The 24,628-nt window shown below is 32.1% G+C and overlaps 2 protein-coding genes across 12 annotated transcripts; one reads left to right on the top strand and one right to left on the bottom strand.

Moving 5' to 3' along the window:
* Positions 1-13,978: 13,978 nt before the first annotated feature.
* Positions 13,979-19,895, bottom strand: Lrr47 (Leucine-rich repeat 47). 4 transcript variants are annotated; one of them, XM_076386936.1, is made up of 6 exons: positions 19,857-19,895; positions 19,751-19,784; positions 18,771-19,548; positions 17,296-17,826; positions 16,929-17,218; positions 14,594-14,922 (listed from the first exon to the last, which is right to left on the bottom strand). In XM_076386936.1, exons 3-6 carry the CDS (start codon positions 18,936-18,938, stop codon positions 14,685-14,687), a joined length of 1,227 nt encoding a protein of 408 aa, XP_076243051.1. In that variant the 5' UTR covers positions 18,939-19,548; positions 19,751-19,784; positions 19,857-19,895; the 3' UTR covers positions 14,594-14,684. The 4 variants fall into 4 exon arrangements, with proteins under 4 accessions (XP_076243054.1, XP_076243051.1, XP_076243052.1 ...); XM_076386937.1 differs by lacking the exons at positions 19,751-19,784; positions 19,857-19,895 and adding an exon at positions 19,692-19,746; XM_076386939.1 differs by lacking the exons at positions 14,594-14,922; positions 19,751-19,784; positions 19,857-19,895 and adding an exon at positions 13,979-14,314 and having other exon boundaries at positions 18,771-19,563.
* Bbs5 (Bardet-Biedl syndrome 5 protein) lies at positions 19,760-24,613 on the top strand. Of its 8 annotated transcripts, none has more exons than XM_076386947.1 (8): positions 19,760-19,828; positions 21,913-22,061; positions 22,925-22,974; positions 23,057-23,184; positions 23,596-23,731; positions 23,804-23,905; positions 23,978-24,169; positions 24,251-24,613. In XM_076386947.1, the coding sequence occupies exons 2-8, from the start codon at positions 22,001-22,003 to the stop codon at positions 24,455-24,457; spliced, it is 876 nt and encodes a 291-aa protein (XP_076243062.1). In that variant the 5' UTR covers positions 19,760-19,828; positions 21,913-22,000; the 3' UTR covers positions 24,458-24,613. The 8 variants fall into 8 exon arrangements, with proteins under 8 accessions (XP_076243062.1, XP_076243059.1, XP_076243058.1 ...); XM_076386944.1 differs by lacking the exon at positions 19,760-19,828 and adding an exon at positions 20,011-20,081; XM_076386943.1 differs by lacking the exon at positions 19,760-19,828 and adding an exon at positions 20,123-21,188.
* Positions 24,614-24,628: the final 15 nt, after the last annotated feature.

Here is a 24,628-nt window from a genome sequence, read left to right as displayed (position 1 = left end):
AAAGCGAAGGCCGTAACGAGTGTCTCGTAGATGTGGCCGTTTATGATCACAGGTATTGTCCTGCAAGTTCGCAAGAGCCATGGAAGTCCTTTCGATGCATTCGGACGAATGAAATATGGAATTGCCCGTTGTTGAAACGTCAGTTGCGGAGAGCTTCTGAACGTTAAACATTTGGTCAACGGATGTCTCGCATAGACAGACAAACTCGTCGATGAGGAGAAAATACGGCAATTGTATTCTCATTCTTTAGTTACTTCAATATCAGAGTCCTGCGACCGGCATGCATTTTATTACGGCACACACACACAGTGATCATCCGATGTTTGTTTCTCTCTTCCCCAATTTTTGTAAACCTTTTCGATCTATAGGGGAGGCTAACCCATGTATTAAAGATTTGACGGATCTTTTACATGCACGTAAATACATTTAAGTACATGTAAAATCAGGACCTCCTTTATAAACCACTTGGAAATTAAATTCAATACAATGGCAATACTTTTTTTCCTTCGGAATATTTCAACGAATATGTGTTTATTTTTTCGATTTTGTTTCATAAAAATATTTTGAAAGATAACAGGGCAAACAATAAGAATAAATGTACGGTCACTATATGTGCAGCGTGATAAAAAGCAAGGCTCAGTCGCAAGACACAGACAACGAAATAGTTAAAGGGATTCGAATACAATTGATGTATTTAACCCCCGATGCAGCGACGAATTAGTCTCTGCCAGACATTCGTTGACCAAATGTTTAAGGGCAAAAGAGTTTCCCCAACTCGCTTTTTAACAACGGGCAATTCCATATTTCATCCGTCCGAATGCATCGAAAGGACTTCCATGGTAAGCGCGACGCGACCCTCGCGGCCTTCGGTCTCGGGTACGGATGGCTCCTTCGAACTAGGCAGGGCAATACCTGCGATCATAAACGGCCACATCTGCGAGACACTCGTTACGGTCTCCTACGCTAATCCGATATGCCTTTGCTTTTCCCCATGAATTTGCTTGTGACTTTTTCGACTCGAAGGAGAGACTACCACTTCCACTAAAAAAAAGGAACCGAGGAAGATTCAACTTCGTTGGTGTCAGCTAACAAATCAAATTCGAGTATTTCGACGAAACTACACCCCGAGAAGTCGCGCTGAAGGGATGCGAGGGCACGAGGAAAGAGACTTCGGAAAAAATCGTCAATATCGATCGTAATTTCGCCGCTGAACTGTGTAACATCTTGTTTTTAATTAATGCCGCAGAACGTTTCAAAGTAATCGGTTGTCGGTCATTAAAAGGTCAAGTGCTCATTTAGTGAAGTGATCAGTGTTAGTGACCGCGAAGTGTTGTAAATGCAAAGTGGCTTCTTGTGCTGTTGTACCTGCGATCAACGCTACCTGGGCATCATCCTTCAGTGATCGGGATCGGCACAGTGACCCAATGGAGCAAGTGTTCAGGCAGCAGGTGAATTCTTCTCCGAATGGGTGAGTTTTACCGATAGTAATTACTCGTATTACTAGAGTCATATTATTCATCTCAATTCATTTAAACATCTTTTGCTTTGGTCCGTCGTAATTAAAAAAATAAAAATCAATGTTTCCGTACTTTTTACCGATTATAGCAACTAATACGTCCAATTTTCGTTAATTCATTATGAAACAAGTATTATTGTACAGTTTTCAATGTTTTGATACGCAGTAAAATAACGTACAATGCGTAGGAACTACGAAAACATTGCTTTTTATTTTTTTACTATGGCATTACTTTACTAAATCGGCATTTTAAAAATCTTTCTTCTCGTTTTTTATTTTTCACAACTTGGATAATTAATTTAAAAATCTGAAAAAATTCTATAATATATGTCTCAATAGTTAACGCGGTCCTAATTTTTTTCATAATTTTTCATCGAATAGTTTAGAAGAAATTGAGCATTGACGTAAACATTATGAGTCTCTTGTACAAGCCTCAAGCACGGTGAATAGCAGACGCTCCGCGTAGCTTGTGCCCTGTCGCTGGTCGGCCGAGCGTTCGCTATTCGCGCTCTCTGATTGGTCGGGGTTTTTCGTTAATAACTCGTTAACAAAGCTTCGGAGGATATTTTTGCAAAGGAAAATGTTGTTTAGTATCACCCCAGGAATCTCCCATTTCCGTCTCCCGCACTTAGTTTGGGACACCCTGTATAGCTCAATGATTTCAACCAATTTGGTCATATTACCGTCAGCATCGATGAAAATACAGATCAGTCGATAAATGTAATCTAGAATTTGACAGCTGAATGGCGTATTCATCAAGTACACGAATCAGACGCAAGAAAGGCTTAGTTGCTAAAACGTATTGAAAGTTTGATCACGCTGTTATCACATATATGTATGTACATGCATATTACAATTCTGCCCATCAGGAAAACTCGAACAAATCCAGCTCCAGCCGAGATTTTGATTCTTACTAATAAGGGAACATCGCGAAGTGAAAGTCTCCGATTTTGATGAAACTTTGTAGGATTGTAGAATAGTCGAAAATATTCGACACGTATTTTTTTTATTGCTTCTAATTCATCTAAAGGGTGTGAAAACCACCCCCAAAGTTGGGGGTGGAAAACATATTTCGTTCAATATCTCCAAAATTAGTGCGTGTAGCAAAATGATATACATGGGGCGATTGTGTATTTTTGAACGAAGAATCCACCTATGTAAATACTTCTTAAAAATATCAATTTATTTAAAAAATATATTAAAAAATAGTATATTGTCGTTGTTTTCACTGACTACATGCTGATCGATCGTTTTGTAAATTTGTATGCAAATACTATGAACCAAAACACGAAATACGGCTAAACTAGAATTTTGAATTTTTACGTTATAAATCAAATAATAACATTCCTAGTTAGACTACATTTTGTGCGAAATTGGGCCCTGAAACGAGTGATTTTACGAAAAACATATGTCCTTATAATGTTTTTTCATTATATTATGGTACATGTTGTTTATTGTTCACTAAATGTATAAATAATAACATTGCTAATGAATACTCCCAACGTCTTGCACTCGTTGCAAACAGTACGAGAGGTTCAGTGTGAGTGACCCTTGCATCGATGAAAATGTAGCAAGTAAAGGTGGTTTACAAATCATTATCCTTTAATAGTTATTATCTTCTATATACGAACAACTGGAATTGTTCCTAAATTGTAGTTTAATCCACTAATTCTACATGAAAGTACCTTCGCTGAATGAGAATTAGACATTCACTCATAATTTGCAGGTGCCGGGTTCGAATTTCGTGGTAGCTTTTAATTTTTTTTGTTTTCAATTTTTATTTTAAATAATTCTAATTTTCGTATACCTTTTCACAGATTACAATTGGACCACTCAACTCAATTCACCACTTTAGTCAGTTCGAAGGTGATTTACTGCCATATGGTATATTATGAGTAAAAGCATTATTCAAATTTGGATCAGATCGGATCCAAAAAGTAGTAAATGGAGTCGAGATTATTATGTAACATTGTAATTATTCTTGATTAATGAAAATTTATTATAAATGTGAAATTTTGTGTGAATCTCATACGAAAATGTTGTTTCTTAGACCACTTTCATAATTTTGGGCACATATGTATTGTTTCATTCGTGATACTCTTTCTTTCTCGCTCGCACCGTCCTTTTCTATATTCCGTATGAAGCAAAATATCGGCTCAAGGCGTATTCAGTGGAGATTTACTGATGCATAAAATTGTAATTGATGTGGCAACAGCGTGACAGAACTTTCCTACGATGCGATTTGGCAATTATACCTTCGCACTTCTCATTTGTAATTCAACAGGATAACGCTAGATGCTACATTATCAAATGTCTCATGTATAAATTATATGTTTTCACTAATGCTCGTTTCTTCGCAACAGCGCTTTGATCGATTCAGAGTAGGCCCCGAAGGAGTCTGCCCCCTTGATTTATATACTCGTAACTAGCACGCATGCGCGTTTCGTCATATCACCTAGATATAAAACCCCGCTCGAGCTAGACACACTCGATCTTAGAGAGAGTGTCGCTTGGCGCGTCCCTCTACATATCGCAGTCTCAAAATAGCGCAACGCTCGCACGCCAACCTGAAGGCACTTACATACACATCCAGGCTAGAGAATTACCCTATGTCACCACACATACTGCTAAATATAAATATAAAAAATAAATATAATAAATAACTACAAATAAAAAATAACTACATATTGCTAAATATTTAGGATCAACTAGTACTCCATGTACCCTCTTCAGACTTGGAGACCAACAAAAACACATGTGACTAGTTCAATGTGCGTTCTAAAAAATTGACCACGTAAGCATCGCTTTAGAAGTCATACACAATGTGCGCTTTAAAAAATTTACGAGATAAGTATTGCTTTAGGAGTCTTACACAAATTGAAAAATTGAACTTAAAATGTACTTGACGAGCCCTTTTGCATTAAAATCATAGTTCACAATAGCTTAATTAAGAATAAGCAAGTTTTTAAAGAAGTTCGAGTAGTTCTGTATATCAGTTATATTGTTACAGAACGAAATATGTATGTGTGCATCCATTACACACAGTTCTGAAATGCTGGCTCAGTCGTTGCTAGTGTTTAAATTTATTATGATTGGTAAGATCGCTTATTTGACGTATAATTGATTCATCTTCACCACTCGTAGGGCGAGGACACTGATATATATACTATGGATACAAGATTGCCATAAGCCAGCCGTGTTGCGGCTGATACGAATTGATAGTGGCTTTACATGCAAGCGCCGCCAAGTTAGACACCAGTGTACTAACGGAACTGGCGCGAAATTCGAAAGATTGAATTTACAAGAGACGCGTATTGATATAACAGAGTAATACGAACTGTTTGTATGAGGGTTAAAGTTAGAAAAACTAGTTGCAAAAAATGATATTCATGAAAATAATAAAATAAATATATAAATATAATATAAAAGAAACAGAAGTCATGATTATTGAAGTTCGCAGAAAGTGAATAGTAAATTTAAAAATGTTGCCAAACATTATTATAATTTTTTCATTGTTATACATAGATAACATATCTGCTAACTCCGAAAATTCACTAAATATCAAACATGCACGACAAACCACGATAAACAGTAAATACACGCTCCCAAAAAACACGCCAAACCACGCTACGAAACAAAATCATCGTTCTCCCTAACGCGCAACCGGGGGAATGTAGTACACCAGTGTCTAACTTGGCGGCGCTGGCATGTAAAGCCACATCAATCTGTTTCTCGGCATCTCGTATCCATAGTATATACAGGGTGTAACAAAAATGTCGCAGTTCCTTAAAAGGGGTGATTTAGGGGGTGATTTGAAACAACTTTTTCCTTAGCGAAAATGTAAGATGAGGCTTCGTTAACGAGTTATTAACGAAAAACACCGGCCAATAAGAGCGCGAGTTTGCCGCCCGAGCGACCGCGGTAGCGTTGGGTACGCGCGCTAGATGCTACAGTTGTACTCCGAACAAGAAAGTCGTCATACATCGAAGAAAATAGCATTAGTATGAAAACTGAAAGCGACATAATAAATAACACCGAGTCCTTTTTTTGTTTATCACTTGAAGTGAATAATTACTTAAAATCGAGGAAAAGTACGTGCAACGTAAAAATACGAATATGTAAATCTCTTATTCGCATAACGTATAAACGAAAAAGCAATACAACGAAAAATAAAGGAAGAAGAGAACAAACTTCACCTGTAGTTTGTAAACCTGCGTCACTGGGTCACTGTACCGATCCTGGTCATCGACCGTCGAAATGGTTTATGCTAGGGCACGCGTTTAGGTAATTTATGGCTTTATTGCTTTGGTTTCGAAGGAGACATGATCTCGGAGTGTCCGAACAAAGAAGGTCTGAGGTGCTTAAACTACGTGGGGGGTACAAGGAGCTTCTTTGGAAAAATTCTACCCTGCCATAAACCATTCCAGAGGTCGATGACCAGTATCGATACAGTGACCCAGTGACACAGATTTACAAACTACAGATGAATTGCATTTAATTCATTAATGATTATTATTTTTTAAATCTAACGCAGACTACTTTCAACGTTTCTATCTTCAACGTTAATTCTCCAATTCTCCGTTCATTTCTTTTGTTGCATTGCTTTTTCGTTTATACGTTATGCAAATATTTTCACACTAATGCTTTTCCTTCGACGCATGTCGACTTTCTTGTTCGGAGTACAACCGTAGCGCCCAGCGCGTACCCAACGCTACCGCAGTCGCTCGAACGGCAAACTCGCGCTCTCATTGGCCGGTGTTTTTCATTAATAACTCGTTAACGAAGCCTCAGCTTACATTTTCGCTAAGGAAAAAGTTGTTTCAAATCACCCCCTGAATCACCCCTTTTAAGGAACTGCGACATTTTTGTTACACCCTGTATATCAGTGGGCGAGGAACTTGGCGCGAGTTTCTACCGAGATTCTTGATGTACTAGCTAGAAGTTATAGACTTTCTAGTCTTCCCTAGTCTCTCTAGTCTCTCTTAGTCCCTTCTTCCTCTTCAATTCAGGCCTGGTAAAAACACTTTCTTCGCAAAAGGGCCCGCCAAATACATCTTAAGTTTAATTTTTCAATTTGTGTATGGCTCCTAAAGCGATACTTGTACTGGGTGTACATTTTTACATTGACGATGTTTTTGTTGACAATAGTGTTTTTGTTAGGAAACACTGATAGTGTTTTCGTTGGGATACACTAGCAACGTTTTTGTTGGGATCGAAATAAACACAATTTCTGTGAATGTATTTGGCGCATATTTTTACACTAACAGTGTTTTTGTTGAGATTTAGTTACTTTTTGCAAAGTTTATCCCCTTTTTCTAGTCAACACGAGTGGTCGTAGAAATTGCCAGATAGAATTTCTGCCGACTCGTGGATTCTATGAGGTTAAACTATAAATTCGAAAGGGAACTTATGCTGGATCTAACTGAGTAGCAACCAACTCTGACAAACTTGACTGTCAACGTAACGGTACGGGGGGTTTATATAGGCCAAAAAATGAGTGGGGGATTCATTAGGAATTTCCATATAAGAAAATTTGTTGTTACAGCGTCGTGATTGTTGCCCAGCTGATCGGAGTTGCGCTCGCATTAAGATAAACAAAAAATTGAGAATGCTAGGGCGTTTCCTTTTAACAGGCAGAGACTCAAATATTTGGAAGAGTAACGGAAAATATTCTTCGTACGTAACAATATTTGGGTTTAATTTATGGAAAACATAGCAAATTTGAATAAATACTGAAAATAGAAAAAGTAAATATTTAATTTCTATCCTATTAAATACTACTTTCGAAACAGTATACATTTTTCTTGCATTATTTCTTCATTAAATCAATACTATGATAAACATTCCAAGTATCGTTACTTTTCTTTTTCAATACCTATCTCATAATTACCCTTAAAAATTAAAATAATTATTCATTTATATTTATAGTATTAAACATTTGTATAGGAACATAAAATAATTATTGTATTGTTAAATATAAATTGAGAGAGGTAAGCGAATGAATTGAAGAATGAAAAAAATGAAAGTGAAACGTATTTCAGCTATTTAAATTGCTAAGGCAAGGACCACAAGCGTGTAGAGTGAGAGAAAAATATTCTAATTTGTCTTTTATTACAAATAACAAAGGTGCTGTTGCGACCGTATCAAGCGAAATTTATTTGTCTGTACCTATTATCGCCGTGGCAAACTACAATCAAAGTGGTGGGATAGCGACGCGCTTGTATCGATAGCCGAAAGGTTCACTCGTATCGAGGCAGTACTGTACAAAGGATGAAAAATACGTAGGTAATTTTTGAAAATATAACGATATGGTGTTTAATATAACTATAAGTAACTTATTAGAGAGACATGTATTATGAGTACTATTTATTGCATTTCTATATCAAATTATGTACATTCTTTGTCTTAATACTATATGGAATTTAAATGTAGCAAACTTAAAGTGATTCAGCTGTTATTAGAATTAAGAGGGCAGACTCCTTCGGGGCCTACTCCGAATCGATCGAAGCGCTGTTGCGAAGAAACGGGCATTAATGAAAACATAATTTACACATGAGACATTTGATAATGTGGCATTTAGCGTTATCTTGTTGAATTACAAATGAGAAGTGCGAAGGTATAATTGCCAAATCGCATCGTAGGAAAGTTCTGTCACGCTGTTGCCACATCAATTACAATCTTATCCATCAGTAAATCTCTACTGAATACGCCTTGAGCCGATATTTTGCTTCATGCGGAATATAGAAATGTACGGTGCGAGCAAGAAAGAAAGAGTATTACGAATGAGACAATATATATGTACCCATAATTATGAAAGTGGTCTAAGTTTAAAAACATTTTCGTATGGGATTCACGCAAAATTTCACATTCATAACAAATTTTCATTAATCAAGAGTAATAAAATTCTAGATTACAATGTTATGTAATATAGAAATATTTTCCAATTTATTCAAATGTAATCCTTTCAATATCCCAAAATAAGAAATATACGACTTGGACCACTTTCATAATTGTGGGCAGATACAAAAGTAAAACTTTTATGTATAGAATAAACAATTCATTAAATTCATACTATTTATTCATTCATTCATACTTTTTAACCCTTTAATGTAAATTGTTACACATATGAATCATCCATAAAATGCCTTCTAAAATCAAAAGACTGATGCAAAATGAATTGTAGACTAAAAATACCTTCTTATTAAAATTAATCAGATTAAACTTCTAATAGAAGCTTTAAACCAATTATGCACGCCAATTATTTTTAGTGTCTAAATAATGTACATGATTTTTTGTTTAAACTGGAGATGTTGCGCATTTAAGGGTTAACTACATGCTGATCGATCGTTTTGCAAATTTGTATGCAAATACAAATTTGTATGCAATTCCAGTTGTTCGTATATAGAAGATAATAACTATTAAAGGATAATGATTTGTAAACCATCTTTACTTGCTACATTTTCATCGATGCAAAGGTCACTCACACTGAACCTCTCGTACTGTTTGCAACAAGTGCAAAACGTTGGGAGTATTCATTAGCAATGTTATTATTTATACATTTAGTGAACAATAAACAACATGTACCATAATATAATGAAAAAACATTATAAGGACATATGTTTTTCGTAAAATCACTCGTTTCAGGGCCCAATTTCGCACAAAATGTAGTCTAACTAGGAATGTTATTATTTGATTTATAACGTAAAAATTCAAAATTCTAGTTTAGCCGTATTTCGTGTTTTGGTTCATAGTATTTGCATACAAATTTACAAAACGATCGATCAGCATGTAGTCAGTGAAAACAACGACAATATACTATTTTTTAATATATTTTTTAAATAAATTGATATTTTTAAGAAGTATTTACATAGGTGGATTCTTCGTTCAAAAATACACAATCGCCCCATGTATATCATTTTGCTACACGCACTAATTTTGGAGATATTGAACGAAATATGTTTTCCACCCCCAACTTTGGGGGTGGTTTTCACACCCTTTAGATGAATTAGAAGCAATAAAAAAAATACGTGTCGAATATTTTCGGCTATTCTACAATCCTACAAAGTTTCATCAAAATCGGAGACTTTCACTTCGCGATGTTCTCTTATTAGTAAGAATCAAAATCTCGGCTGGAGCTGGATTTGTTCGAGTTTTCCTGATGGGCAGAATTGTAATATGTATGTACATTAGGGTGGACCTTATTTTTGGACCAAAAAATTTTTTCAACCTCACCCCCCAGAATTGTGACACTTGTTGAGAAAATGATCTGGAAAAAATTTAGGGTCGATTGGATCATGGGAAATGGACGCCCATCAAATTTGTTTCTTAAATGCTTAATTCGTAAATATATTGAAATGTGAGTTTGCAATGCAGACTTTAAAACACAAACAGCAACCATGGGAACATTACCGAGAATTTCTGGAACTCACAATTATGTTCTTAGGCGGAAATTTTGCAAAAAATTATGCTTTCCGAGCTCCGGGAGCTTTTCATCACGCTCGATGGATGGCCAAGGCAACATATTGTTTAAAAATATATTTATTCAGAAAAGAATTTACTTTGACTAGCGAAGAGACCACTGGGATTCGCGACATTTGTATTTTCCTTGCCAATTTATACTTAAAAGTGTGGATGCAAGCTCCAATCGCAGTAGAAGCTCCGCGGCAAGATTTAGAATTTTTACAAAATTTGTGCGCTTATCGTCAAATTGATGATACAATAAGCCGTACTGCAATGAACAAATTAATTAACCATTTATGGTACTTGGCACCAGAAACGGCTGCATTGTCATTTTTCGATAGTGCCGTACCATATGAAACGAAAGTGCAAATGGTAGAGGCAATAAATGCCAGTACAGATAGTGACGATAAAGAATGCATTAAAAAATATAAAATCGTTTCGAAGGATGTGCATCACTATATGGACAAAAAAGTGGAATATTTTATTTCTCCAAATTCCAGACGATTCTTCCAAAGATTTTTAATACCGACAACATTTTTGTCGGTATTAAAGCAGTTTTTGTTGAAAACTGCTTGTTAACCTTTTCGTGACCAGCGAGATGTATGTATATGTCTCACTAGGGTTTTTAAACTATTGTTGATGTATGCATTACACTTTATTTTTGTAATTTATTCGAAAGGGTTAACACAGTCGCGTCTAGGGCAGGATCTGCATGGTCTTACCGAACGTCCACAAGCAGATCTGGGACGCAACGCTTACTACATTTGTATACATAATTTAAAAACTTACACAATACCTTCAATTCCAGGCAAGCAACGTAAGATGTTGTATCAAGAATTAAGACAGGATATGCTGGTCCTACTGACGAGTCCGTTAGCAAATCTTGGACGAAATACTTTGATGTCATTTCTTTTCATATTTTCCATAATGTCTATAATAATTTTTTTTTTCGATCTTGGAACTCTTTTTTTTTTGGAGCGTATTAATTAATTTAATATCTTTGTTAGTTATGAATATATTAAAAAACTCTTTAAACAAAAGTTGTAGGATATAAGAATGTGAATATAATGATAAAAAAATTTTTTTTCAAGGTCATTTTTTCGAGTTTTCAAGGTCACGGGTGTTTTTTCTATTAATAACTGTTTATGTTATGTGTGTATCTTTAAAGAGAAAGAAAAGACAAATTCAACGATATATCACAACATATATTTATGTTCAAATTAAAAAATTAAAAAATTTTCAAATTTGATGCGCGTCCATTTCCCATGCTCCAATTGACCCCAAATTTTTTCCAAATCATTTTCTTAGCAAGTGTCACAATTTTGAGGAGTGAGACTAAAAGAATCTAGCAAAATAACTTTTGTCAAGTATAGCTAAGGTCCACCCTAATGTACATACATATCTGTCTGTCTGATTCGTGTATTTGATGAATACGCCATTCAGCTGTTAAATTCTAGATTACATTTATCGACTGATCTGTATTTTCATCGATGCTGATGGTAATATGACCAAATTGGTTGAGATATACCATGAACGCTTCTAACGGCAAATCGTTCAACTATTTTTCTGTCAAAATGGGTGCACAATGAATATTACACTTTACGCCTTCCAGAAGTGTTAAATTGAGGAAAATCGCATTTCCACGATATTGTGCTAATCCAAGGAAGGGTAGTCTGGTGTGCTATGAGTTAAAAAACCATTAAATCGTGAGATATTTGCAAAATTGTCACTTCGGTAGCCATCTTGCTTGTTTACAGCAGTGTCTGTTTCATGCTTACAGTTTGTAATTTTACAGTTTTCTCAACGTATAGTGTTTATTGGAGTTTAAACGGACCAGAGCACCCTGTAGTGAAGTCTACTCGTAGGTTCTGTACCCGCGAAAAATTCATTTATGCAAGTGTCGAGACGTAGAGTGTAATTTGCGAAACCGTTTGTCTCTCTCGCTCATCGCGTATGACTTTCTTTGCTTGGGTAAGCGCACGTACACAGCTCAAAACACAAGGAGTCTGCAGTTGGTTTTCATCGATGCGCCAAACTAATAAAGTAAATATTATTAACTATGCTTGTTTTGTCAATTTGTTGCATGCAGCAGACATTGCAATATGTTCTTTTAGAGGAACCTTTTATAATACTAGCCGTTAAAGTCTGCAATACGTAGCAAACATATTAGTGTATGTACTGGTAAAGCAAACATGTACAATATCTACTTTAATAATTTGCAATATAGAGCAAGCATATGAACTTATATATTTATAAAGCAGGGGCTGCAGTCAAACTATTTCTTTTTATTTCCAGAAGCAAAGAAGTCAATACCTATATGTTTATGTAAAAAATAATTTCTTTATAAATATTTCAAAACACATGGTGAAGTTAAACCAAATACGTATTGTATTTCTACGTTAATTATTGTGGCTCTGAAAAGATCTGTTTTTTAACAATCAATATTGATTGTTTATGTTCTGGGATGTGTATCCCAATTTAAGTAAAACATTCTTTTATGGAACATCGAAATAGGAATACACGCGCTTCCGCCTTTCTTCTCCATACGTTACATCGGCCAAATATTTATGGCGAGCTGCTATTTCATATCGCCTTCTTGTCGTGTAGTTCTTTTTAAAGGTAAATTGTAATATCTCATGGAGGACGACTTTGGCAACTCCATTTAGGTAACAGAAATTTACAATGATCATTCTGTTGTGATCATTGAGATTTCTGTTCCCAAATGTTTGCTGAATAAACAAGGGCCACTCACTCGCATTTCCAATTAAATCTTGAAGCAATAGCCAAGGGTTGTTCATTATCTGACTCATCGAATATCCTGCCAGTGTGGTAAACTATTTTTGCTAGATTTTCAAGCTTTGAAAAGCAGACATGAGCGTTTTATATCCCCGCAGAACTCGCGCATGCGCATTAGCTCCATTCTGCCAGTACTGTATATCTGATACGGCAGCGCCCGCATTGTAATATAAATTTTTATATTTCAAAAACAGGAAGCGAGCGACAATTTTTTCTTTCAGATTCTTAATCTACACATCAAAACCTACAACGTAGCAAAGGCGCAAAAAAATTAGTGAGGAGGCCCTAATCCCAAACAATTACCTTATTTAATTTATAAAATATATACCAAAGGGCCTAACCGAATAAGGAGGTCAAAAGTGCAGCGTGTTTCAGATTTTTCGGTTTGGTGCGCCATAGTTAAAAAAATCAAAAGCCGATGTTTTCATCGTTTCTTTTGCGCCAGCGTAACATGTACACCGAATTTTCGTACACTCTTTAAAAGATAAGTGTTTTGTGCAATATTTAATGTTTTTGCACTCAGGAAAATAACATAAGAATTACAGAAAATAAAACTCGTCCGATGAAAACTATACTAAGCGAGGTATGTTCTGAAATATCGATGCTTTATTCCCAACGGCATCAGTGATGCAGCGACAGAGCGTTCCCTGCCAAACCTCTACGTGCTTTTTAACCACAGGTTTGAGCCCCTTTTTGGGGTCATTATTTTTTATACTCATTATTATATTTTTTTTTCAATTTTTGACTATGTAATAATTATCAACATTTACTTTTAAATGATTTTTGAGAACATTTCAAAATAAAATTTATAAAAATAATTTTGGAATGCATTTCTCGAAACATTTCCGATTTTTTGTCGAATTTTTTATTCAATAAAGTACGAGTAATTTCCAAAAAACGTGGTTTTCTGTTTACCCCCATTACTAATCCCCAGGTTGAGATGGAAGATTGAAAATTGGCACAAACTAGTTTTTTGTGATAAACTACCGAACGACTCATCGCAAGCCGAATTTGGTTTGGAGGCATTTTTGACCTCCTTATTCAGTTAGGCCGTTTGAATACAATAAATACTAAAATGAAAAAGAAAAAGGAAATATGTAATTTATACTTGAAATCTGCTTTAAAAATAATTTCTTCCTATTTCTTCTTCCTATATATTTTTCAGTTTCCCATAATTATCCTTAAATATTAGAATAATCATACTAAAGTAATTTTTATATGATATACATGTGTATACACATATGTCAATTAAGAGTAAGTGAAAATGAATAAAATCGGAATGTATTTCTTCAACTGAAATCGCGGATAGGGTACGTAAGAGGTAGTGTGAGAAAAATACATCTATTCCCGTTTCTTCAACACAAGTCACACTGAACTAAACAATTTGTATCTTTACGACTTGTATCTGTCACGCGTGTCTCGCTCCTTGCCCCTGCGACAGCCACCAAGGGAGTAAAACAAAGGCGGGCCAAATATGTAGTATCCAGCTCTCAATACAATACCGCTTTGTTTCCCGAGCAATTTACTTGTATCGAGGCAATACTGTAATAACAAAGAGTAGTAATAATAATAAGCAACCTCGCACAATCTAATCTTTCTACTTAAAATTGTCAATTTATAGGATGAAATCTTTTATTTTTAATATAGTTGAAGTTGAACTAATGACTAATACTGTAATAGTATTTATAGTGAACATGTTCTAATAATAAAATACATTTTGATATTTTGTTGCAGTTAAACAGAAGTTGAGTTACTTGATTAACAATTAATTTAATCAGATGTAAAATAATATTAAAAATATTTATTTAATAGAATTTGTGTTCTTCTATTCAGTTACAAGGAAATAAATTATTTATGTAAATATGTGTTACAAAAAGCAAAAAGTAAAATGCTTATAAACTTAAAACCTATTTTAGTATCGTATTTTTACAGAATTTATTGTACGTAAACAATGCATTGAACAAAAATAGCAATCAAATGGTACTCTAATATTTCCTGATGATTTTACACTGTTAGCTATTAAACTTAAATTAAATTCTACAGATTTTCTTATATATGATTGAAAACAAGAACTGCTGCAGACACAGTATTTTGCTCCATCCAGATATTTTACCAGTGTTGCAGGAATTAATCTTGCATTATATGGATATCTATGAAAACATAAAAATAGAGTTATCAGATTTGTATTTTGTAATTGTAGTTAACGCTATGTGGTAAGTTAATACTTTACTAATCATAGTTTCGCATATGTGACCTTACTCTTTGTATTAATGCCACTCTATGCAATAATATTGTTCACTCTACTTATTTTACATTCGTTTAAATTCAAGTTTTATGTTGAACATATAATATGATAAAGACTACCCCCCCACCCTGATATACAAAGTGGTGTACATTGGGTACCACTAATGTTGATGGCATGTCAACTATAAAGTTAATAACTTATGAATAGTTTATGCAAAATACACATTTAAATACTACCATACATATGGTAGTATTTAAAACAATTACAAAAAAAAAAGTTAAAAACGAATTTTTTTAACAGAATAATTTTTATTTAGTACTCTAATGCCTTCATTATAAGCGTGCACAAGCTGATTCTGGTGCATTTACTAGTTTAGGAGTTATCAATTTTTGAAAAAATTAGCACTCTACTTCAAGCAGTTGTAAAATCAATATAAAATCTTTTCACATACATTTAAATATTGCTAAAAACTACAATATATCAAATTTGAACAAGATCCAAGATGTTACTTTGAACAGTGTCCGATTTTGCATGGAATGACCCTTACTGTTCTTCAAAACTAATATTATAATGGTCCTATATTGATTACAGTTCTATTTTACATAATAGCATATTCTTACATCGATTTCAGTATAATTCTTAGTTCTGATTAAATTTGTGAAAATTTTAATATGTATAAAACATATAACGTAACAACAGTAGTTTGATGATTACTAGCTTTTCTCTTATCGCTTTCTTTTTGAACCATCACAATTGTAGATTTATTTAGATGATGTAGTTCTAAATGTTTTTGGAAATTGGTAGAATGGTACTGAATAAAAGTATAATTTATATAATTTTTATACACAGTATAAAAAATGTTTATACTGTCAATGTAATATATTAATATTTATATGAAAACATTAACATTACACTTTACATACTGACATTATTGGAACACAGTTTTGATTAACCATTGTAGTGTCCTTTCATAATCACACGTTTTAAAATATTTTTGTACTTCCCCCTACTCATTGCTGTAACTTTTCCTATTTATTGTTAGAATATAAATACGGATATTAACACTAACACTAATTATTAAGTTTAACTCTAACACATAATATTATTAATTTTATTATTAATTTTTAATATAAAATTATTAATTTTATATTATGTATTAAGTTTCTGTTGTGTTCTTCGTCTTCTAAAATCGAAATTAAGTGAATCGATTTGTCTTTGATCGAGTATTAATAATAAATAACAACACATTGTGTCTTATTCCTGTGTATGAAATAATATCGAATCGTAAAGAAACGAGGAGAAAAACCACACACAAAAGTCCGTGACAGTAGAATACGTTGTGACAACATTGTTATCAAATAGTATTATGTACTACTACAAAATATTTACTATCTTATTTAACATGTTCCATATATATTAAAATTTTCAGAAATTTAATAAGAATTAAGAACTGTAATGAAATCGATGTAAGAATGTGAAGATGAAACCGTAGTCAATATATAACCGATATATTGGTTCTAAGAAACCATAATCGAAACCAAAATTAACCAAAACTGATATATCCATAACAATTATAATATTTTTTGGTTAACTGTTTCAAGAACCGAAACTGATATTATAACTGTTTTCATCCTCTGCTAATAATTATTCCAAGAAAGTTTAAAATCTGTTTAAAATATTATTCTACTGACAATGTTCACTAGTCATACGTGATACCAGTAAAATAACTCTCACGGGAACATCCCGAAATGTGAATGTCCGATTTTGACAAAACTTGATAGATTTGTAGATTAGCCGAAAATATTACGAAGATATTCAAGTATTCCCATTTAAATGTCCCACCCTGTATGTATAAATGGGAATATATATATATATATATTAAATATAAAAATATATACATATTATACAAACCTTGTTTTCAGAAATGATCTAGCTGCATATTCAACTAAAGTAGGTATATCTATGTTATGCATGTTATAAGAATCTATACTTTGAAATTGATTTTCTGAGACATCCAGTAAAATAAGATGTAAGCTTCCCATGCTACCAGGCATAGAAACTAAATTATTTTTAGATACATCCAAGTATTTCAAATTAGTTAACTTTCCAATACTTTGAGGTAAATATGATAAACTATTTTTGCTAATCTTCAGGTTGACAAGGGCATGAAGTTTTCCAATTTGTTCTGGTACATTTGATAACTATATCAAAAATAAAAAAGAGTGCAGTAGTATAGTAGAATATAGTTTATATTATTTATGTAACAAAATTGACATACCAAGTTGTTACTTATATCTAATAATTTCAAATTAGATTGTATTGCAATTTGATCTAACCAGGTCCATTTTATAGCTTTGTCAAGACGGTTTTGCGATAAATGAAGTTCTTGTAGGTGCTGTAAAAGACCTAATTCTTTTGGTAGTGATGTAATTTGATTGTCAGATAAGTTTAATATTCTCAGACTTTGGAGTTTCAAAATTTGTCTGTCAAATGATTTCCTGTTTAATCCTGACAAATACAGTTCTTCAGTCATTTTTGGGAAACCTTCTAAAGTTGGATATTCCGAAGGTTTATTAACCGTAATTTTAATTTTTGACATAGAACTTATGCTTTTTGAATTTAAATTTGAAATAGCAAGAACTGATGGATCTACTTTCTTAGATATTACTAATTTCAAGATGTGCATAAAACTTTTTAACTGAATTATATCTGCTTTGATAATTAAATCGTAAGGTGGTTCAATAAACCGAATTGTAGCCTTTCCTTCATCAATAAATTTAGTAAATATTTGACTAATATTGTTTTCAATCTGTAACAAAGTTATATTAAAATGGTATAAAAAGATGAATTGTAAATAAAAATTTCTCTTAAACATAGGGTGTCCCTCTAACTCTACCAATTCAAAATATCTTAATCATTTCAAGTAAAAAGCAGAAAAATTACTCGTAAAAGTTGTAAAACTGAGAAAGAAAATATAACATAATAGTAATGGTTCTCTTGTAGGAGAGGCATAAGGACCTGGGAATTAGTTTTATTCTTTTTTATAAAATAAAATTTCAGTATAAGAAATTTGATAAAATAGGGTTTATCAAAAAGGGTTAATAATTTCATGTCTTTTAATATTAATAAATTTCTTATCAAGTAAACATTTAATACTCAACACAAAATTTTAATTCAAAGAACAAGTAAATATACTTCTAATTTATGGAAGAAAGAAAAATTTTAAACATACTTCATAATCAACGTAATAAGGTGAACAAAGTCAAACATCTTTAAAGCAATTTATAGGGTAAATGTATTATAATACTTTTGTATACAGAATTTTCTATTTTATCAATTTTAGCATGAACGTTGGACATTCCAACTGATCAGATCTCTATGCTTCCATTTATAAAAGAACCATCACTGTCTTTTTTCAACTTTACAGCTTTTATAAGTAGTACTTTATTTTCTTATTTGGACTAATGATATTTGAAATAAACAGCGTTGGTGGGATACCCTACATATTAATCTGTTAATATACTAAAGTAGGCTCATTCAGGAACCCCAATGCAAAACATTGAATTTAAATTTTCGAATTTTTAAATCCTTAAATTTCAAACTCCAAATTTTCGTCTATTTATATATTTTTACTCTATTTTCTGAATTTCAGTTCTTGAAGTCTCTATTAGAACTTTGAGTAATCCTACTTTAGTTTGACAAGCATTAATATATTTTATTATTCTAATATTTCAAACATGTTTGTTCATTTACCTTATATTTTGTACCTTGTTTATTTTGCAAAGTCTGCCAAAGAATGTATAAATCATTATTTTTTACTGTTTGTTTCCCAATTGCTAAAATGGAACGTTTTGATGTGCTTCGTGTTATATTTGGTAAATATTGTCTGTTATTGACTTCAACATTACAATGTAGTTTCATTTTGAATAGAATTCTATATGGTGCATAAATAAAATAATAATAAATTTAAAAACTATTCGTTGTCGATAGTCACTGTTATATGCATATAAATTTTTATTTATCATGTAATATTTATCAACTTCATATTAAAATTAACATAGTGTTCATCTAATTATATATTTTCTTTTCCTATATATCTGTGGCTATAAGACAAAACAGCATAAGTCACATATTTTGTTTTCGATGTAATAACGTTCGATATTTCGTATCTCGATTCTATATTATGAACATGTGTTTCATCAATTCTCGTTTTTTGAAGAAAATATTCCTTTAGTTGAATTCCCTTGTACTGAAAATATAAATTGTGTTTTGCACATTTGAATTATTCTTTCCCTGTTCGACTTCGGATCACTTTGAATTTGACTGATTTCATAGAGCACTGGTCCTCATCAGCACAGCACCGACCGAAATCTGAACTGTCTGAAGACTGAAGCAAAGCCACTCACTGTTGTAGGTTGTAATTGTAAGAGATCAAATCAGAAGCTTCGGTAGTTCGGTAGAAATTCGCGCCAAATACATTCGCATCACGAGTGGTGGGGATGAATTGGCTCTCGTCTCTCGTCGAGATTATCTATCCACGAGTGAAGAAAGAAAAGGTACTTGAAATTTTGAGCTTTTTTAAAAGTATCTTAGAAGATGTATTTTTTACGAAAATTGATTAATTATAACTCTATGAACTTTCATCTATCTACTGATGCAAGTATTAGCACCGACCAGATAATAATAGACCTAACATTCAATAGAGTTTTGTATTTCAGGTCAAACTGCCTTACCGATACATAGTTTGCGGACTGAATTAGGCGACCTCTATTTACGAATAATATTCACTTGGAAAACTACTCCAACTTGTGGTGAAATATCGAATACTTGTGTGCTTACGTATGTGTGCATTCTCAGAATAGAGTCGAATTTGGTCAATAAACAACAAATTTTATAAATAACAATATGAAACTGTAATCTAGTAACTTCTAAGTGCGCATGCGCATATCTTCAGTAACATTAATACAGATAGTACGTTCGCATCCACATGAAAACTCAAAAGCTTGCTCCGTAACATTGCGCAGTGACATAAACAATTGCTCTTTATTTGCTTCTTCCTGCCCTGTAATTACTTTTAATTACTTGCAATTACGACTGCATTAAGTTGGCACTACATACATGTTTACAATTATACAAGTTTCCAAAAAATTGCATTATCTCATTGCAGAATGGCTTAAAAAATTGCTCTTTTCTTGCCTATTATTGCTCTGTAATTAATTTTAATTGCTCACTCCTAGTTTTCGAGAAATCTGTAAAAAAATCATCATGCTGTTTGCACCGTCGCGAAACTGGTCGCACATATCAGTCTGCTAGCTTACATCGACGCATAAAACCTGTTGTATCTCAATAAATGACAGATTAAACAGTTACACTTTAATTTCTTAGCCGTATTTTTGCAAAGAATGGCCAAAAAGCATTACGCGGTTAAGATCAATTAAAGTTGCGGACGAACAAGTGAGATATTTTCAAAAATTTTACATTGTATGCACATACATACTATGTATATTTTTCTGTTAATTATTTAATGTACAATAATTTAAACTCATTGAGAAAGGTAACGTTGACTAATAGAAAAATTATGTGTATTATTTCACATTTGTAATGTGTTACATAAATAAGGTTATTAAAGAAAGGGAAAGGAACAGACAGAATTTAGAACAGAGTTTGAATATATGTAGTTCTTAGTAGAGTCATATTATAATATGACTTATGGATCAGAGTCGATCTAAAGTTTTAATTTACTTTTAACTTAAAATACTTTTATTTATAAAATCTGCTGTTTATTGACCTAATTGTTGCTTCTTAAGAGTTGAGTAATTCATTCTAAGCAAAGAGTAATTTCTTGGTAGCCTCGGTAGATCATCTTGTGCATTATTTTAGAAGTTTTGTGATATTGAACGTCTGATGACAACCCATAAAAGCCCCTAGATTCCTCGAAAAAGTTTTTTGGAAATATGTCGAAAACTAAAAGTGAGTAATTAAAAGTAATTGATGGGCAATTAAAGAGCAATTTTTTTATGTATGTTTTATTAAAATTGGTTACTACTATGAGCTAACTTCACATGAGTAGAACACCCATTCTACAGTAGCGCCGTCTACCGTAGAGTGAACATGATTGCGATAGCGTAGGACGTAGAGCGTAGATTAGATAGAGCATTCTCGCAGAGCATTGTGAGCTAACTTCACATTCGTCTGTATCAAGCTCCGTCCTTTAGATCGTTTTAAATTCATGGATTAGGTGATCGAGTATTTTGTTCAATTTTGTTTAACGGTGTACTATTATTTCTATTAAAAATGTGGCAAGATAATGAAGTTCGGTTCGACATTTCTTCTACGTAATATCTCTATCTAACATTTTCTATTTTTATTCATGTTATTAATACAGGTATCAGTATATTAATGTCGTGTAAATTGTCAGGTTATATGACATTATAAACTACATTCGAGATCTAGAATATACCTATTAAGATTCTGTTTGATAAGTTGAACAATGTTTGAATAAGTTTAATATTATGTAGAATATTGAATATGAAACTGTTTTGCATTTTTTACAAAAAATACTGGGTAATATAATCTACTACTATTAGTAGTAGTAGTAAATAGTTTGCTGATAATAAGTATATTGGTCTTGTGGTCACTGTTATCATGTTACACCTTCTGTTGTATCTTCCATTTTTACCTCTGCTTTGTATTTTCTGCACATCTGCACATCTTTATATCATTGTCTTCTCTCATTTGGTTCTTTTTTCTTCATATTATTTATTTTTTTCAGTAATGTCCCATTATCTTGTTTACCTTTACTTTGTTTCTTCTTCACATTTCTGTGTTCTTTATCCTGTATCTATTCTCTAAGAAACATAATTATGGTTAACATACTGAATTCAATTTCTTATAGACAAATACAATTACGATTAGGAGAATTTGCTGTTGATAAGCTTGATTTAATAGAAGACACAAAAGGGAATGCAGGTGATAATGGTAGAATGATAGTAACAAATCTCAGGATAATATGGTATTCTATGCTTCTTCCTCGAATTAATATCAGTAAGAATTTTTAACTTTTTTAGCTTTAATTTTGTTATTTTTACTAATGGTGAAATCAACTACTTTGTAAATAGATTTACAGTTTGAATGTTTGGATTTAAATCCATTTATAAGATGTTTATAAAAAATAAGAACAATATATTCAAGTGACACTCAACTTAAACAAGATATATTCAAATAGTAACAATGTGTATTTTCGAATATATAGACTCAAGCATTCATCAAATGAGTTTGAAATGTTTATAAGGGTTACAATAAAAAATTATACAAATTGGTTATTTAAATGTTTGATACAATCTCGTTTTTGAGTTCAAGAGTGTATCTGTTTTGATAGAAATTGCTTAAAAAGATTATGTCTAACTCACTAGTATTTTGTTACAATAGATTTGTTACAAGTGACTCATTGTCAAGTTTATAATCAAAGACATGTTTCTCGGATTGATTTATGTTCCAGTAATCCATTACAGTCTTTTTAAATATGTGAGTGACAATGTATAATTAGCAAAACTTGACTGCTGTAAACAATTTCAAGGTACAGTGAATGTAGTAGTGAACTTGCAGTACTGTAAACATAATAAATTATTTTATTGACATACATATATTATAAAGAAGTATTTACAAGTCAGTCAGACTTGATGACCTTTAAACTTTTCTGATAAACTGTAAGGCGAAGTCGATCTATGCAATATTCATAAAAGTTTGCTACAACACAAAACAAACAGTAACTCTGAAACAAAGCCATATTAGATGTATCTTTATATGAATCGTTCTTTTATTTTGTTTTAAATCTATTTTTACAATACTACAAAATTCTGTATAACTAAGTAAGTGTCAAATCTTATGTAAAAATATTTTTTGTACAGGTTTAGGCTACAACACTTTTCTAATAATAGATTCCAAAATTATACACAATGTCAGTATGTTTTAATAAAATTTGTATTAATTTTTATATGTATAGATTTTATTATATGTTTAAGTAAATATTGTTTTTGTAGTTGCAAGGAAGACATACACAAGCCCTACATATTTTAGCTTCTTATAGAAACTGTAGATATGAATTTATATTTACAAATCAGGATACAAAAAGTACAAGACATTTTACGTCTGTTATTGGTATATACAGGTACATATCATGTGTTATTTAAAGCACTTCTCACATAGAATTTTCTTACAAACTACAATTGACTTAAATCACATGTGCAATTAGAATTATTTTGTAGCACTGTACTGCAACTATTTTTACATTTTTGTATACACTGTAAAAAATGACTTTAGAAATACTTCTGAAGTAACTCTATGAAAAAATTTTGTATTATTATATTTTATTATTATATGTTTGTATGTACCAATTTGTCTTGGTAATAAGCAAATTTGATTCTTTATATATTAGTATATACACCTGCTTTCTAAATGAATGTTTTGTAGGAATAACTTATTTAATATTGCTCATCATGTATTTTTTAAGTTTATTTTAATAAAACTCACAATTGTGAAAAAAGTTATGTGAATTATATTCTAATAACTCTTGTTATAGATCTTATCTTTCATCAAAAATTTATCGAGAAATTAAATTAAGGAGTGGAATAATTCATGATAAGCAATTAATTTTATTACCGCAAGAAATAATTCATTCAACTTCACAAGACATTTGGAATTTATCATTGGAGCAGGTTCAATTTTATTCATTAATTATGAAAATTATACTGTTTTAAAAAAATTGAGTATTAAAGATTATTATTTAGGGAAATATTGGAACTTTTATTGCAACAAATATACGCTTAGTATGGTTTGCTGATATGAATTATCATTTCAATGTATCAGTGCCCTACCTTGTGATAGCAAGTGTAAGTACATGTGTTAAACCTTTTACAATATACAATGAAGAAATTAATGAAGAGTTTTCATATTCCTAATAGATTACTATAAAAAATTCAAAATTTGGTCCATCTTTAGTTATTGTAAGTACAGAATCAAATGGAGGTTACGTGTTAGGATTTAGAGTTACTCCTCTTCAAAAACTTCATGTTCTTTATAAAGAAATTTTAACATTCTTTCAAACATTTGAAAAAAATCCAATGTTTGGTGTAGATTACACATTTGAACATGAGGTAATATTAAAACGAGCTAATTTCAAGCATAATTTATTAAATAAATAAATTGCATTTTCTAATAATAATTAATTATTATAGGCATCATTGCAACAAGATGTAAATGTAGAACAATATTCTGAAATTCAAGAGAATTCTGTTGAAATTTCAGATGCGTTCGGTTATTATTTTATTGAAGGATTAAATCAAAGAAAGCCTAGCTTTTCAAATTATTTAGGTCTTGCTACAGAGAAACCTAGAGAAAACACCACTTTGCACAGCGTCTGGGATCTTATGCCTCCCAATTGATTTATGACACGTTAAATATTTAAAATATTATGTATTATGTGCAACTCATTTCTTCTATGTAATATTTTAAAAATTATGAATGTATAATGTATGTAAATATAACCAATAAAATAACATTACTTTCAACTGAAGACAAAGATTTTATTGATAAAAGAAAGTCAAAATTAGTAT

Source organism: Calliopsis andreniformis, chromosome 10 (assembly GCF_051401765.1).
Source record: "Calliopsis andreniformis isolate RMS-2024a chromosome 10, iyCalAndr_principal, whole genome shotgun sequence".
Classification (NCBI taxonomy): Eukaryota; Metazoa; Arthropoda; class Insecta; order Hymenoptera; family Andrenidae; genus Calliopsis; species Calliopsis andreniformis.
Note: the sequence above shows the minus strand (reverse complement) of the source record. Positions and strands in the feature narration are given on the sequence as shown.

Bases quoted from the DNA above. Each gene is read 5' to 3' on its own strand.
- Lrr47 (XM_076386936.1), bottom strand. From the start codon at position 18,938: ATGAAACTACATTGTAATGTTGAAGTCAATAACAGACAATATTTACCA. The intron at 17,827-18,770 runs GTAAATGAACAA...ACTTTGTTACAG, and splicing joins AACAAGGTACAAAATATAAG to ATTGAAAACAATATTAGTCA. The intron at 17,219-17,295 runs GTATGTCAATTT...TTTTTGATATAG, and splicing joins TAGATATAAGTAACAACTTG to TTATCAAATGTACCAGAACA.
- Bbs5 (XM_076386940.1), top strand. From the start codon at position 21,312: ATGTGGCAAGATAATGAAGTTCGGTTCGACATTTCTTCTAC. The intron at 23,906-23,977 runs GTAAGTACATGT...TATTCCTAATAG, and splicing joins CCTACCTTGTGATAGCAAGT to ATTACTATAAAAAATTCAAA. The intron at 24,170-24,250 runs GTAATATTAAAA...TAATTATTATAG, and splicing joins ATTACACATTTGAACATGAG to GCATCATTGCAACAAGATGT.